Source organism: Salmo trutta, chromosome 22, assembly GCF_901001165.1.
Source record: "Salmo trutta chromosome 22, fSalTru1.1, whole genome shotgun sequence".
Taxonomy (NCBI): domain Eukaryota; kingdom Metazoa; phylum Chordata; class Actinopteri; order Salmoniformes; family Salmonidae; genus Salmo; species Salmo trutta.
This window is the reverse complement of record NC_042978.1, coordinates 29,630,158-29,647,180: the sequence shown is the minus strand read 5'-3', so window position 1 is coordinate 29,647,180 and position 17,023 is coordinate 29,630,158. Positions and strand designations below refer to the sequence as shown.

Below are 17,023 nucleotides of genomic sequence, written 5' to 3'. Positions count from 1 at the left end.
TTGTTGCTTTTCATGAGGTTTATGTGGGGTGTTTTTGTTTTCTACAGTATTTTTGTAGAGGACGTGATTTCTGCTACTGGACTGTGCTCCAACCGCTTTAGGTGGACATTGTTATTTTTGTCTGATACGGTTTTTCCTTGTTTATTTTTCGCATTTGGATTTTGTGTGGAATTAGGAAAATAAACACCCTATGTGGTCTCCTGCGCCTGACTTCACCCTCATCACTCTAGTGAGCCGTGACACCTTTTTATGTTTCTTGGAGCCAGACCTGGGTCAAATACTTGAGCTGACCGAGATTTACAGCAATTACCAATGGAATACCTCCAAAAGTGCATACTCCAGCTAAATCAAGCTAAACTACCTTAAATATCTCTAAGTATTTGAAGGTACAGTGAGGGAAAAAAGTATTTGATCCCCTGCTGATTTTGTACATTTGCCCACTGACAAAGAAATGATCAGTCTATAATTTTATTGGTAGGTTTATTTGAACAGTGAGAGACAGAATAACAACAAAGAAATCCAGAAAGACGCATGTCAAAAATGTTATGAATTGATTTGCATTTGAACATATTTTCCCTTATTCTGTCAATTCAAGTTAGAATTTAGACTCACCAAGAGAATATTTATGTAACATTGGATTAAAAGTGGGTACAGATTTGATCACACTTTTGTTGTTGAGAATATTCCTGTACCGCAGGAAATGCAGATGCAGATGAAATGCAGCTTTGTGATTGACATACATTTACTGAAAACCCACACTAACAGACGGTTATATTAACAGTATTGCACTTTTCATGTAGCCTAATCAAGCAACATTATGGAGATTGCATGGCTGTGTGCTCCATTTTATACACCTGTCAGCAACAGGTGTGGCTGAAATAGCCGAATCCACTAATATGAAGGGGTGTCCATATACTTTTGGTCTTGTAGTGTATCTTCAGTGTGGCTCTGAATTAACAAGCTTTAATGGCCAAACAAATGACCCTGATGTTTTTGGCACCCATGAGAGCTGTGCGAAAGGTAACATGAAAAAATAATAATAATAAAAAATATGTCCACTCGTTGTTTGCTGCTCCCACAAGTGCTTTCAGTGACACACAAACAACCTTTAAATCGACGTGATCTGCATCAGGCCACTGACGTAAGTCCTTATCTTTCTAAATATGGCTTGTTATAGGACGGTTCAAGACTACGTATGGGAGAAGCAAAGAGTGAGTGAACCTAGTCTTCTCTACAGTTGCTTGTTCTATTTTTGCCCAACTCTTATGCCAAGTTGTATGTATGTAAATACTGTCTTTTCCACATTAAAGCTGCAGTCTGTGGTAATAAACTGGTTGGAATAGTGTGTACTGGAGCATATCTTCTGTCACTGGCACTGTGACCTCTACAGTGGGAGGTAAAATCAATATTTATACTGAGAGCAGTCCATAGTTTCTAGTAGTTTAATCTAGTGTCTGTGTAACTCTCTGTCATCCCGTTTCTCTGTTTATCAACAGATGAACGAATTAAATCAGAATTTTTTGGTGGTGATGTATTCAGTTTATACAGGGCAATTGAATGATTGGAATACATGGTCGTAGGAAACTGCATATTGCCTTAAATAGAATACGTACAGCTAGTGTGCTGAAATTAGGATATGTATGTTTTCTAAACTGGTACATTTTACAATATTGGCCTTTCGTTCATTTGGATAAATGTATGAAAATAAGTAACCAACTCTGTTGATGCATTGTTTTATTCACAAATAAATGATGAATAAACGTGTCAAGAAAACAACAAGAAAATAAATATGAAGATGATTATTACATTATATAATAAATATTTAGCCATCATCATTGGAGGCGAGTAGGAGTAATGTTTTAACAAAACTTACAGAACCATATAATGATATCAATAGCATTACCAATAACCATATAATGATATCAATTGCTTTACCAATAACCATATAATGATATCAATAGCATTACCAATAACCATATAATGATATCAATAGCATTACCAATAACCATATAATTATAAAGTATCAATAGGTTTACTTCATAAGCACATCAGCTGAAGCAAGTCGCTGAATTGCTCAAATGGGTGTGTGTGTGTCTGTGTGTGTGTGTCTGTGTGTGTGTTAGGGGTGAATAGAGAAATAATTACAGATATTTTCTCCCTATGTTGTGAATCAAAACATCACCTGGTCATGACTTTGTTGTTAGGTTAACAGAAGGCCAGTGAGTTACACCTTAGCAGTGCATGAACTGGTCACAGGTAAAGTAAAGACAGAAAACAGAGTCAAACAAAAACATCAGTCAGGTGAAAGAAGCTTTTAACACCAATTCATTTAGAAACTATAATCTAATTTAACACTCAGTTTGAAGAAGTGCATTTTCATTATTGGTGTTTAAGCATGACTTAGCATGGAGCCCTTGATTAAAGCCAGACAGAGGGGACACAGGGAACTATTCGATTCCCACGGGGGGCCAGTACAAAAAAGAAATGCATGAAATTAAAAAAAATGAAATATATGTATTCACTACTGTAAGTCGCTCTGGATAACAGCGTCTGCTAAATGACAAAAAAAAAACAAAAAAAACAAACCAGGGTGAAATACCTAAATGCGTGTTTGAACCATTTGAATATTTTTAGAGATCTGGAAGATATTCAGTGTAAAGAAAGCAGCCCCTCGCACAACAATGAAAATCAGAGAAAGGAGCATCCTTTCAGGAGCATATTTCTCCTGAAAAATAACATCTCTGACAGTTCTCTCCCTCTCCAATCGTCCCCTTGTCTCAAAAATAATCTATTTCTGATGCGTGTTGAAATAGTTATCTGGAACAATGGATAGAAAAAATAAAACACCAGCCACTCATAATAATGTTTTCTATTCAAGACTACCTGCTCTTTCCCTCCCAGATTGACAAAATGTTACACATTCTTCAATCTGTCCTTGTTTCTCTCTCCATCTCCATCTATGCACCACATCTGTTCTCAGAACAGCCTATTTTCCCTCCTATCTTCTTCAGTGCACAGAGTGGGGTGGTGGTGCTCAACAGGGACAGATCCTGGATCAGTTTGGAGTGGAGGAACCTTCTGTATGAGTCTTTCTCCATCAAAGTGAAGATCTTCTGCTGGGCGTCATCAAAACAGGATAAGCCGGCAATAGACAGGTTCTGTCTGGTCTCCTCTCGCGTTGCTGAGTCCAGGTTCACCTGATAGGGAGAGGGAAAAAGAGATATACACTGTATAAGTAATGCAATAAAATATGGATACTGTACCAACAAAATGTGCCACAAAAAGTGCTATAAAAATCCAAAAGTACAATCCCAAAGGAAAAACTACAGGTGTTTTTCGAAAGGGGGGACTCATTGAAGGGGAAATCCTCAGTTGAAACAATAACAAAGCATGCTCTGTTTCGGTGAAAAGATGAGGGATGGGGATGGAGAAATGTAACCACTCTCAAATTCATAGAAATCAAAATGATATGATACTATAAAAATTATAGTTTAAACCATCTTTTGAGAGTGGCTCTCAGTTGGTATAGGTTGTGTTGCTCTTGTTAACGTAATATTTGCATATGTTCAGGCCATCATTGTAAATAAGAATTTATTCTGTCTTGTCTGTCTTGTCTGGTTAAATAATGAAATATAATAATTTTAAAAAATCCATAAACATGCCAATCATTATTCCCATTTGACCTCATTTGGAGAGTCTGCCTCAATGTACTGTTCGTAGATCTCTTTAGCTTTGGCCGCCATCTTGTCTGGGGCAGACTTCTTGTATTCCTCGCAAGCGTTCCAGAATTCCAAGTTCTCCTGGCTGAGCTCTGACTTCAGGAACGCAGTGAACACTGTACGACCACCTGATAGACAGACAGACAAACAAACAGAGAAAGAAGTTAGGTTAGGTTAGGTCAGTCTCTAGATTGACCTAACTAGGTCAGTCTAGAGACTGACCTAATTAGATCCTCTTACTTAGCATGTGTAACATCCAGAGATATTTCCAGGGTGCTGGGTTGAGTGTTCGATATGAAACCACACACTATTAAACTATCCTAACTGCTTTTCTCTATTATAAGGGGGGGGGGGGGGGGTAAGAGAGAGTATCCCTCTGTAGGGTGTCAGTGGTGGAGGTCAAGGCCTGGATGGTTCTCAGGAGGCGTTGCTCCTGCTCTGTGTCCCAGCCTGGTCTCAGACTAGACGTAACATAGTAAAAGTAAAAACTATGATACGTTTGGTATGGTTACATAAGACAGATGGTTATTGACGCAAAAACAAAAGTATGGTGGTTGGTTGGGGTGGATGGGTAGCCATATTTTATTTTATTTATTTTACCGTTATTTTACCAGGTAAGTTGACTGAGAACACATTCTCATTTATAACGGCCTGGGGAATAGCTTCAGGGGAGAGGAGAGGGATGAAAGGCAAACATCTAGCAACCCAAAGGTTGTGAGTTCAAATCTCATCACGGACAATTTTAGCTAATTAGCAACTTTTCAACTACTTACTACTTTATAGCTACTTTTCAACTACTTATCATGTTAGCTAACCCTTGCCACAATCCTAACCCTAACCTTTAACCTAACTCCTGAACTTAAGCCTAACCTCTAACCCTAACCCCGAGCCTAGCTAACGTTAGCCAGCTAGCTAACGTTAGCAACCTAGCTGGAAATCATAACATATCATACATTTTGGTCATTCGTAACATATAGTATGTTTCGCAAATTCGTAACATATTGTACATTTTGCAAAATGGTAACATATAACACGAATTGAAATTAGTAACATATCATACGAAATGGGTGCTGGACATATACAAATTATATATGGTTTCCCCACAGGGTGTCCCCACACACAGCTTGACACCACAGGGACTGTCAGCACACACACACACACACACACACACACACACACACACACCCACACACTGTTTGTTCACCAGCACCTGCTCGCAACTGCTAATAACCCAACCACCAGAATATACAGTTGAAGTCGGAAGTTTAACTACACCTTAGCCAAATACATTTAAACTCAGTTTTTTACAATTCCTGATGTTTAAATCATGTAAAAATTCCCTGTCTTAGATCAGGTAGGATCACCACTTTATTTTAAGAATGTGAAATGTCAGAATAATAGTAGAGAGAATGATTTATTTCAGCTTCTATTTCTTTCATCACATTCCCAGTGGGTCAGAAGTTTACATACACTCAATTAGTACTTGGTAGCATTGCCTTTAAATTGTTTAACCTGGGTCAAATGTTTCGGGCAGCCTTCCACAAGCTTCCCACAATAAGTTGGGTGATTTTGGCCCATTCCTCCTGACAGAGCTGGTGTAATTGAGTCAGGTTTGTAGGCCTCCTTGCTCGCACACGCTTTTTCAGTTCTGCCCACAAATGTTCTATACGATTGAGGTCAGGGCTTTGTGATGGCCTCTCCAATACCTTGACTTTGTTGTCCTTAAGCCATTTTGCCACAACTTTGGAAGTAAGCTTGGGGTCATTGTCCATTTGGAAGACCTATTTGCGACCAAGCTTTAACTTCTTTACTGATGTCTTGAGATGTTGCTTCAATATATCCACATAATTTTCCTGCCTCATGATGCCATCTATTTTGTGAAGTGCACCAGTCCCTCCTGCAGCAAAGCACCCCCACTACATGATGCTGCCACCCCCATGCTTCACGGTTGGGATGGTGTTCTTCGGCTTTCAAGTCTCTCCCGTTTTTCCTCCAAACATAACAATGGTCATTATGACCAAACAGTTCTATTTTTGTTTCATCAGACCAGAGGACATTTCTCCAAAAAGTACAATCTTTGTCCCCATGTGCAGTTGCAAAACGTAGTCTGGCTTTTTTATGACGGTTTTGGAGCAGTGGCTTCTTCCTTGCCTTTCAGGTTATGTCGATAGAGGACTCGTTTTACTGTGGATATAGATACTTTTGTACTTGTTTCCTCCAGCATCTTCACAAGGTCCTTTGCTGTTGTTCTGGGATTGATTTGCAGTTTTTGCACCAAATACATTCATCTCTAGGAGACAGAATGCATCTACTTCCTGAGCGGTATGACGGCTGCGTGTTCCCATGGTGTTTATACTTGCGTACTATTGTTTGTACAGATGAACGTGGTACCTTCAGGCGTTTGGAAATTGTTTCCAAGGATGAACTAGACTTGTGGCGGTCTACATTTTCTTCTGAGGTCTTAGCTAATTTCTTTTGATTTTCCCATGATGTCAAAGATGGCAAAGAGTCACTGAGTTTGAAGCTAGGCCTTGAAACACATCCACAGGTACACCTCCAATTGACTCAAATTATGTCAATTAGCCTATCAGAAGCTTCTAAAGCCATGACATCATTTTATGGAATTTTCCAAGTTGTTTAAAAGGCACAGTCAACTTACGATATGTAAACTTCTGAGCCACTGGAATTGTGATACAGTGAATTATAAGTGAAATAATCTGTCTGTAAACAATTGTTGGAAAAATGACTTGTGTAGATGTCCTAACCGACTTGCCAATACTATAGTTTGTTAACATGAAATTTGTTGAGTGGTTGAAAAACGAGTTTTAATGACTCCAACCTAAGTGTATGTTAACTTCCGACATCAACTGTATGTGATAAAGTGAACATCTGCACTAACCCGCAAATATAGAAAATGTGTTGTAGAGTCAGAGACGGCAGAACGATTTATTTAAAGGGTGTGCAGAATTTTTTCTGCTTACAGTGAGGGAAAAAAGTATTTGATCCTCTGCTGATTTTGTACGTTTGCCCACTGACAAAGAAATGGTCAGTCTAGATCAAATACTTATTTCCCTCATTAAAATGCAATCAATTTATAACATTTTTGACATGCGTTTTTCTGGATTTTTTTGTTGTTTTTCTGTCTCTCACTGTTCAAATAAACCTACCATTAAAATTATAGACTGATCATTTCTTTGTCAGTGGGCAAACATACAAAATCAGCAGGGGATCAAATACTTTTTTCCCTCACTGTACATACAAGGCATCATCCAACATCCGCGCAATTGCGGATGCCAACACATAGTGGCTCAAAGACAAAGCCTATTTTTAAAACACCAAATTAGGCCTACCTTATTATAAATTAGAATGATAATGATAATGATGAGAATGATAATTCTTCACTTTTTATGTGTGAAACATCCATGCTGCATCTGCATTACAACATTTAATCCCTATCAGTTTTATCATGGGAATATGTATTTCGATCTTCTTGAATGATATACACATAATTAGTTTAATACTGTTTAATCAAATTTTAGAGCGGATAGAGGTAAGAAGCTACACAGCCAGCTGTATTTTGTTTCAATCAAAGTATATTTAGCTTCATGTATATTTGGTGTATAATTTTACAGCAAGTAATGCTTAATCCTGCAGAAGTTAGCCTAATATTATATTAGGCTATGTGAGAGGTTATAGACCTACAGTCAGATGTCCAGATTTCAGTTTGGCTACTATTCCATTTAACCCATCTGAGACTACAGTTCCCTTGATGTGCCATATTGAAGTCCCCATCTTGTGACTGGAATTTGTATAGCGCCATACAATAATCACACATAACATAGCCGGCACCGCTATCATCCTCTTTTCACCAAATCTTTCCCAAACATTGCTGTTCAGTCCCTCCCTTCTCTTTATTTTCAAGTCAACTCTCTATTTCGCAGCATTCCTCTTATTTAATAAAAATCCAAAATTTGTATTTTTGCCTCAGTGGATCGTCGTTAACTTTTTCTTCCCAAGTTCCCAAAAGCATTTGGCGATTGGTGTGTATTTGACATGTGTACAGTTAGGCACTAATGCCAGATAAAATAATGAAACAACTATGTAGCCTATAGATATGAATTTCACAAGAATGTACATTTATGGATTTTGTGTATGCATTGTTTTCCATTTATTCAACCTGACCACCACCCACCCGCCCTTCATCCACACAATATTTAATTACCCTAAACCCTCCCGCCGCGTGGATATAACCGCGCGGTCTGAGAGTTATGGTTCATCCTGCGCATCACACACACACACAGGGAGGGAGCAGAGCAGCAAGCGTCTAGGGGCTACCCAGCATACCCTCGAGACACATAGCACATGTCCAGAGCATGAAAACGTATCCGGAGAGCTGGCTGAAGTCCCCAACTACACACAGCTAAACACACAAGTACCCTACAGCCCACACAGGCATCATGACATCAGTCTTTAAACAGAAACCCAGAGAGTGATAAAGCCCATTGAATTGAATTTCATTTAGTTGAGTTGGGGTCGGAGAGACAGTGGGAGAGGGGGTGAGGGAGATACAAATGTCACTCAAGTTTTGAAGAAATGTTGTTCCGTGGTCTGGCTTGGTAATAGGTGATGGTAGAGTTTTTTCAGAGATTCAGGAATTCTACACAAGACCCAGTAGAGAGCTTCAATTAAATTCAAAATCAATACATCTTTTCAATTCAGTAAACCACCATAACATTTGAGCAAGATCGACTCCCCAATCCTACAGTATTCTAAAGATGTCTCTTTGATTTGTGAGAAACTCACCTTCACAATTCATCAGGTTGTTGAAGGACAGCTTCCATTTCTCCACATCAGCAGGTGAAACTCTAAAACCAGAGAAATAACATAATTATTATACTGTACACCTGTATTACTGGGATAAACAATAATATTATTAATATTTCAGTACATCTCTTGTGTGATATCCCACAGTTCTTGACCTGCATATTGCTGATGACCTGTATTTTAATGATAGCCGACCAGTAGATGTCATATCTACCATCTTACATAATGTTCTTTACAACAGGACATACTGTATTTGACACTGTATTTTGACTACTATATTGACTACTGTATTTTCCATGAGCATCAGCCATACCAGATGCACCTCTTCGAGCTATTGAGTAACCAACCACTTATTTACATTACTCACCTATTTGAGCTAATGAGTAACCAACCATTTTATAACATTATAAACTGGGTGGTTTGAGCACTGAATGCTGATTGGCTGAAAGCTGTGGTATATTTAAGCAATAAGGCACAAGGGGGTGTGGTATATGGCCAATATACCACGGCTAAGTGCTGTTCTTACGCACGACGCATCACGGAGTGCTTAGACACAACCCTTAGCCGTGGTAAATTGGCCATATACCACAAACCCTGAGGTGCCTTTTTGCTATTATAAACTGGTTACCTACATAATTAGAGCAGCATAAATACATGTTTTTTGTCATAACCCGTGGTGTACAATCTGATATGCCATTGCTGTCAGCCAATCAGCATTCAGTGCTCAAACCACCCAGTTTATAATAGACCATATACCACGGGTATGACTAAACATGTATTTTTACTGCCTTAATTACATTGGTAACCAGTTTATAATAGCAATAAGGCACCTTGGGGGTTTGTGGTATATGGCAAATATGTCACGTCTAAGGGCTGTATCCAGGTACTCCACGTATCGTCGTGCGTAAGAACAGCCCTTAGCTGTGGTATATTGGCCATATACCACACCCCCTCAGGCCTTTTTGCTTAATTATACACCTCTTTGAGCTAATGAGTAACCAATATTTTATAATATTATACAACTCTTTGAGCTAATACGTTACCAAACTGAGCAATCAGGGGAGAAGGGCCTTGGTCAGGGAGGTGACCAAGAACCTGATAGTCACTCTGACAGAGCTCCAGAGTTCCTCTGTGGAGGAGGGAGAAGCTTCCAGAAAGACAACCATCTCTGCAGCACTCCACCAATCAGGCCTTTATGGTAGAGTGGCCAGACGGAAGCCACTCCTCAGTAAAAGGCACATGACAGCCCACTTGGAGTTTGCCAAAAGGTACCGAAAGGACTCTCAGACCATGAGAAACAAGATCCTCTGGCCTGATGATACCAAGATTAAACTTTGGCCTAGATTCCAAGCATCACGTCTGGAGGAAACCTGGCACCATCCCTACGGTGAAGCATTGGGGTGGCAGCATCATGCTGTGGGGATGTTTTTCAGCGGCAGGGACTGGGAGACTAGTCAGGATCGAGGGAAAGATGAACAGATCAAAGTACAGAGAGATCCTTGATGAAAACCTGCTCCAGAAAACCTTCAGAAAACCATTAAAATAATGGCGACGGAGGAGATGGATGCCATTTTACGGGTTCCTAACCAATTGTGCCATTGTGTGTTTTTTCACGTTATTTGTCACGTATTCTGTATATAATGTTTCTACCACTGTCTCTTATGACCGAAAAGAGCTTCTGGATATCAGGACAGAGATTACTCACCTTGGACTGGACAAAGATTTTTTCTTTAACGAGTCGGATGTGAAGGATTTACTTCAGACACCCAACAAGGCCCAAATTCCCGTCATTCGCATGAAGAAGAGATGGAGATATCGGGGACGTAGGTCGGGGTGCCTTGTAAGGATCTGACGGCGAGTGGGTAATCTGCCTCTACCATCAGTCCTATTAGCCAACGTATAATCATTGAATAACAAAATGGATGAGCTACAATCATGAATATCCTACTAACGGGACATTAAAAATTGTAATATCTTATGTTTCACGAGTCATGGCTGAACGACGACATGGATAACATACAGCTGGTGGGGTTTTCGCTGCATCGGCAAGACAGAACAGCTGCCTTCGGTAAGACAAGGGGTGGGGGTCTGTGTATATTTGTAAACAACAGCTGGTGCACAAAATTGAATATTATCAAAGTCTCTAGGTTTTGCTCGCCTGAGGTAGAGTATCTCATGACAAGCTGTAGACCACACTATTTACCAAGAGAGTTTTCATCTATATTTTTCGTAGCTGTCTATTTACCACCACAAACGATGCTGGCACTAAGACCGCACTCAATGAGCTGTATAATGCCATAAACAAACAGGAAAACACTCATCCAGAGGTGGCACTCCAAGTGGCCAGGGACTTCAATGCAGGGAAACTTAAATCCGTTTTACCTCATTTCTATCAGCATGTTAAATGTGCAAACGGAGGAAAAAAAACTCTAGACCACCAAATCTGACTGACTATAATTATATCCTCCTGATTCCTGCTTACAAGCAAAAACTAAAGCAGGAAGCACAGGTGACTCACTCAATACAAAAGTGGTCAGATGACGCAGATGCTAAGCTACAGGAATATGTTCTGGGATTCTTCCAATGACATTGAGGAGTGCACCATATCAGTCACTGGCTTCATCAATAAGTGCATCAATGACGTCATCCCCACAGTGACCATACGTACAGTACATACCCAAACCAGAAGCTATGGATTACAGGCAACATCCACACTGAGCTAAAGGGTAGAGCTGCTGCTTTCAAGGAGCGGGACTCTGGAATCCGTTAAATTGCCCTGGGGGGTGCGAACAAAGGATCCGCTTCGGGAAAGTCATATTCCTATTCCTGGTCGTAATGCTGGTAGTGCTTGTGAGTTACCGCCGCTCTGATATCCAATAGTTCTTCCCAGCTGTATGACATATTACCTGAATTACCTCGACTAACCTGTGACCCCGCACATTGACTCTGTGCCGGTACCCCCTGTTTATAGCCTCACTAGTGTTATTTTACTGCTGCTCTTTAATTTGGAGACTTACATTTCCCTCACTAACTTTAAACATCAGCTATCTGAGCAGCTATCCAATCGCTGCAGCTGTATATAGTCCATCTGTAAATAGCCCACCCAATCTACCTACCTCATCCCCACATTGTTTTTATTTACTATGCTGCTCTTTTGCACACCAGTATCACTACTTACACACCATCATCTGCTCATCATCATCTGCTCATCTATCACTCCAGTGTTAATCTGCTAAATTGTAATTACTTTACTACTATGGCCTATTTATTGCCTTACCTCCTCATGCCATTTGCACACACTGTATACAGACTTTCTTTTATTTCTATTGTGTTATTGACTGTATGTTTATTTATTCCATGTGTAACACTGTGTTGTTGTTTCTGTCGCACTGCTTAACTTTATCTTGACCAGGTCGCAGTTGTAAATGAGAACTTGTTCTCAACTAGCTTACCTGGTTAAATAAATGTGAAATAATCTATACATATACAGTGCCTTGCGAAAGTATTCGGCCCACTTGAACTTTTCGACCTTTTGCCACATTTCAGGCTTCAAACATAAAGATATAAAACTGTAATTTTTTGTGAAGAATCAACAACAAGTGGGACACAATCATGAAGTGGAACGGAATTTATTGGATATTTCAAACTTTTTTAACAAATAAAAAACTGAAAAATTGGGCGTGCAAAATTATTCAGCCCCCTTCAGTTAATACTTTGTAGCGCCACCTTTTGCTGCGATTACAGCTGTAAGTCGCTTGGGGTATGTCTCTATCAGTTTTGCACATCGAGAGACTGACATTTTTGCCCATTCCTCCTTGCAAAACAGCTCGAGCTCAGTGAGGTTGGATGGAGAGCGTTTGTGAACAGCAGTTTTCAGTTCTTTCCACAGATTCTCGATTGGATTCAGGTCTGGACTTTGACTTGGCCATTCTAACACCTGGATATGTTTATTTGTGAACCATTCCATTGTAGATTTTGCTTTATGTTTTGGATCATTGTCTTGTTGGAAGACAAATCTCTGTCCCAGTCTCAGGTCTTTTGCAGACTCCATCAGGTTTTCTTCCAGAATGGTCCTGTATTTGGCTCCATCCATCTTCCCATCAATTTTAACCATCTTCCCTGCCCCTGCTGAAGAAAAGCAGTCCCAAACCATGATGCTGCCACCACCATGTTTGACAGTGGGGATGGTGTGTTCAGGGTGATGAGCTGTGTTGCTTTTACGCCAAACATAACGTTTTGCATTGTTGCCAAAAAGTTTGATTTTGGTTTCATCTGACCAGAGCACCTTCTTCCACATGTTTGGTGTGTCTCCCAGGTGGCTAGTGGCAAACTTTAAATGACACTTTTTATGGATATCTTTAAGAAATGGCTTTCTTCTTGCCACTCTTCCATAAAGGCCAGATTTGTGCAGTATACAACTGATTGTTGTCCTATGGACAGAGTCTCCCACCTCAGCTGTAGATCTCTGCAGTTCATCCAGAGTGATCATGGGCCTCTTGGCTGCATCTCTGATCAGTCTTCTCCTTGTATGAGCTGAATGTTTAGAGGGACGGCCGGGTCTTCGTAGATTTGCAGTGGTCTGATACTCCTTCCATTTCAATATTATCGCTTGCACAGTGCTCCTTGGGATGTTTAAAGCTTGGGAAATCTTTTTGTATCCAAATCCGGCTTTAAACTTCTCCACAACAGTATCTCGGACCTGCCTGGTGTGTTCCTTGTTCTTCATGATGCTCTCTGCGCTTTAAACGGACCTCTGAGACTATCACAGAGCAGGTGCATTTATACGGAGACTTGATTACACACAGGTGGATTCTATTTATCATCATTAGTCATTTAGGTCAACATTGGATCATTCAGAGATCCTCACTGAACTTCTGGAGAGAGTTTGCTGCACTGAAAGTAAAGGGGCTGAATAATTTTGCACGGCCAATTTTTCCGTTTTTTATTTGTTAAAAAAGTTTGAAATATCCAATAAATTTCATTCCACTTCATAATTGTGTCCCACTTGTTGTTGATTCTTCACAAAAAAATTACAGTTTTATATCTTTATGTTTGAAGCCTGAAATGTGGCAAAAGGTCGAAAAGTTCAAGTGGGCCGAATACTTTCGCAAGGCACTGTATATATTTTTTTATAAAAAAAGAAAATATATAGATTTTTACTTATCTATTCTTTTACTTAACACTTATTTTTCTTAAAACTGCATTGTTGGTTAAGGGCTTGTAAGTAAGCATGCACTGTAAGGTCTACACCTGTTGTACTCGGCGCGTTTAACAAATAACATTTGATTTGATTTGATTTGGGGTGAAGGTTCACCTTCCAACAGGACAACAACCCTAAGCACACAGCCAAGACAACTCAAGAGTGGCTTCGGGACAAGTCTCTGAATGCCCTTGAGTGGCCCAGCCAGAGCCCGGTCTTGAACTCGATCAAACATCTCTGGAGAGAGCTGAAAAACAGTGCAGTGAGGCTCCCCATCCAACCTGACAGAGCTTGAGAAGATCTGCACAGAAGAATGGGAGAAACTCCCCAAATACAGGTGTGCCAACCTTGTAGCGTCATACCCAAGAAGACTCGAGGCTGTAATTGCTGCCAAATGTGCTTCAACAAATTATTGAGTAAAGGGTCTGAATACTTATGTTAATCTGATATTTCCGGGGGGGGGGGGGGGGTTATACATTTGCAACATTTAGTTTGTCATCATGGGGTATTGTGTGTAGATTTATGAGAAAAAAAAAACAATTTTATTCATTTTAGAATAAGGCTGTAACATATCAAAATGTGGCAAAGGTCAAGGGGTCTGAATACTTTCCAAATGCACTGTATAATAGTTATATATTGTACAATCTGTGTGTTTCCCTTCTTTTTATTGGCCCTGGGCCAGGTCAAGGTCCGGTATCTCAAAATCATCTTAAGGCTAAATTCATCTTAGAATCGTAGGATCCTATTTTCAACAATGAACTTAGCCTAAGATGCGTTTATATTTATCTGTTTGACAGTGTCAGAGTAGCCACTAATTTTGATAATTTGTGTAGTATTAAAAAATATTATGATAATGTCTTGTAGGCCTAAGATTTTCCCACTATGTGTGTAAATCCTAAAAATGCTTCTGCTGAACTGTATGCGACTAGGCATAGTTATATTAAAGGATTTTTTTTTTTACTGAAAGTACCATTTACATTTTTGATCTCAAAGTAAAACGAGTTCACCTACATTGGCTACAATTAGATTATCAAAGTTGATCAATATTTGAGGTTGCAATTAAGGGGTTGTGTTCATTTTTTCTCATCATGAGGTCATTGATTAGATGTAGTGCTAATGAAATAAAAAGTCAGGCTGGATATTGTCTATGCTAACTAGTTTAGGGACAACAGATGCTAAACAGATGCAAAAACTGGTTGAATCAACTTTGTTTCCACGTCATTTCAACAACAAAAATAAATGTGATGATGTTGAATCAACGTTGAAAGCTGATTGGATTTGCAAAAAATCATTAAGGTAAGGGAATTTTGTCTTTTTTTCACCCAACCTTTCACCTAAATACATGGACATGTTGACATGTTTTGTTAATTTCACGTTGAATTCATGTGAGTTGACAACTTAACCAAATGTAAATCAAAACTAGGTATAGACCTGCATTAAAACCTATTTACTCACGTGTACAATGGGTATTGCCTTGAGAGCATTATTGCCCATGGTGTGATAAATGAATTTAATGGAGTCTGAAGGCTATTTTATCTATGATATATAAACGCAACTTGCAACAATTTCAACAATTTTACTGAGTTACAGCTCTTATAAGGAAATCAGTCAATTGCAATAAATTAATTTGGCCCTAATCTATGGATTTCACATGACTGGGCAGGGGCACAGACATGGGTGGGAGGGTATAGGCCCACCCACTGGGGATCCAGGCCCAGCCAATCAGAAAGAGTTTTTCCCCACAAAAGGGCTTTATTACAGACAGAAATACTCCTCAGTTTCATCAGCTGTCCGGGTGGCTGGTCTCAGACGATCTCGCAGGTGAAGGAGCCAGATGTAGAGGTCCTGAGCTGGTGTGGTTACACGTGGTCTGAGGTTGTGAGGCCGGTTGGACTTACTGCCAAATTCCCAAAAGGACATTGGTCGCGACTTATGGTAGAGAAATTAACATAAAATTCTCTGGCAACGGTTCTGGTGGACATTCCTGCAGTCATCATCACAATTGCATGTCCCCTCAACTTCAGACATCTGTGGCACTGTGTTGTGTGACAAAACTGCACATTTTAGAGTGGCCTTTTATTATCCCTATCAGAAGGTGCACCTGTGTATTGATCATGTTGTTTAATCAGCTTCTTGATATGTCACACCTGTCAGGTAGATGGATTATCTTGACAAAGGAGAAATGCTCACTATCAGGCATGTAAACAAATTTGTGCACAACATTTGAGGGAAATCAGCTTTTTGTGCATATGGAACATTTCTGGGATCTTTTATTTCAGCTCACGAAACATGGGACCAACTCTCTTACATGTTGTGTTTATATTTTTGTTCAGTCTGTATGATAATGAGTATCAAGTGTTTATTTGCTGCTCACATATAACAGGTCTCCCTGGTAAAATAGATCCTTAATCTCAAAGAGATGTCCTTTATAAATACATAATAAATAAATCAATACATTCAAAGTGTCACTATTCTCCTGTACACTCACCTCTTGACAACGGCCGTCTTCTCTTTGACTTGTTTCTGGTCTGTTGGAAACTCAGGCTTCTGGAGCAGAAAGCCAATCTTGTGTTTGATGTCTTTGGCACTGAGGGAGGAGAGAGAGTGGGTAGTGTTTGGCTACAGAATGTATCAAAACATCTCACAGTCGTGTGTCCTATTATATGTAATGCAGTTACTGTATAACAGAACCAAGATGCCTGGCACACAAGGCTCGTATTCAACATACATTAATGTCTGAAAATATCCCATTGCAGCACAGACATGACATCTTTCAATTGTTAGAATCTCACATGACATGTTGCATTACTTTTGTTGCATCAAATTTTAAACCAAGCATTTTAAACCAAGCATTTTAAACCAAGCATTTTAAACCAAGCATTTTCCAACTGTTACTGTTGCATTTATCCTCTTCCATACAACTAAATACATGTTCCATGCATGTTGATAGGGATCTACAATAACATGCTAACAAACTAGAATAACCATCTTACCTTTTTAAGCAGGTTGCAGGCAGTGTTGCTAATCCCTTACACATGTTGTATGTTTGCTCAATCCAAATCTAGGAGAATGATTTGCAGTGGTTTGGAGTTAAGAGGAGAAGTCTGTAATAGTATGACTGTTAGTCCTCTCAGTGTTTCAGTGGTATGCTGTGTCTTGGTGAAATATCCTCCAGCAGTTGGGGTTTTATACAGCTACAGTGCTCACACACAGGCGGAGAGCCAATCACAGCCCTCACTGGGCTAAGTATGCTCGATCAATTCTCTCAAAGGTGGAAAAT

General features: G+C 39.7%; 1 protein-coding gene across 1 annotated transcript; it reads right to left on the bottom strand.

The window, feature by feature from the left end:
- Window positions 1–1,717: 1,717 nt before the first annotated feature.
- On the bottom strand, window positions 1,718–16,910 carry rgs4 (regulator of G protein signaling 4). Its single transcript, XM_029707662.1, has 5 exons — window positions 16,737–16,910; window positions 16,232–16,330; window positions 8,523–8,584; window positions 3,684–3,847; window positions 1,718–3,197 (listed from the first exon to the last, which is right to left on the bottom strand). Exons 1-5 carry the CDS (start codon window positions 16,778–16,780, stop codon window positions 2,958–2,960), a joined length of 609 nt encoding a protein of 202 aa, XP_029563522.1. The 5' UTR covers window positions 16,781–16,910; the 3' UTR covers window positions 1,718–2,957.
- Window positions 16,911–17,023: the final 113 nt, after the last annotated feature.

Coding starts and splice junctions, on each gene's coding strand:
- rgs4 (XM_029707662.1), bottom strand. CDS start 16,780: ATGTGTAAGGGATTAGCAACACTGCCTGCAACCTGCTTAAAAAG. Junction 8,585..16,231: donor AAGACGGCCGTTGTCAAGAG/GTGAGTGTACAG, acceptor CTCTGGTTTTAG/AGTTTCACCTGCTGATGTGG. Junction 3,198..3,683: donor AGGCAGACTCTCCAAATGAG/GTCAAATGGGAA, acceptor TCTCCCTATCAG/GTGAACCTGGACTCAGCAAC.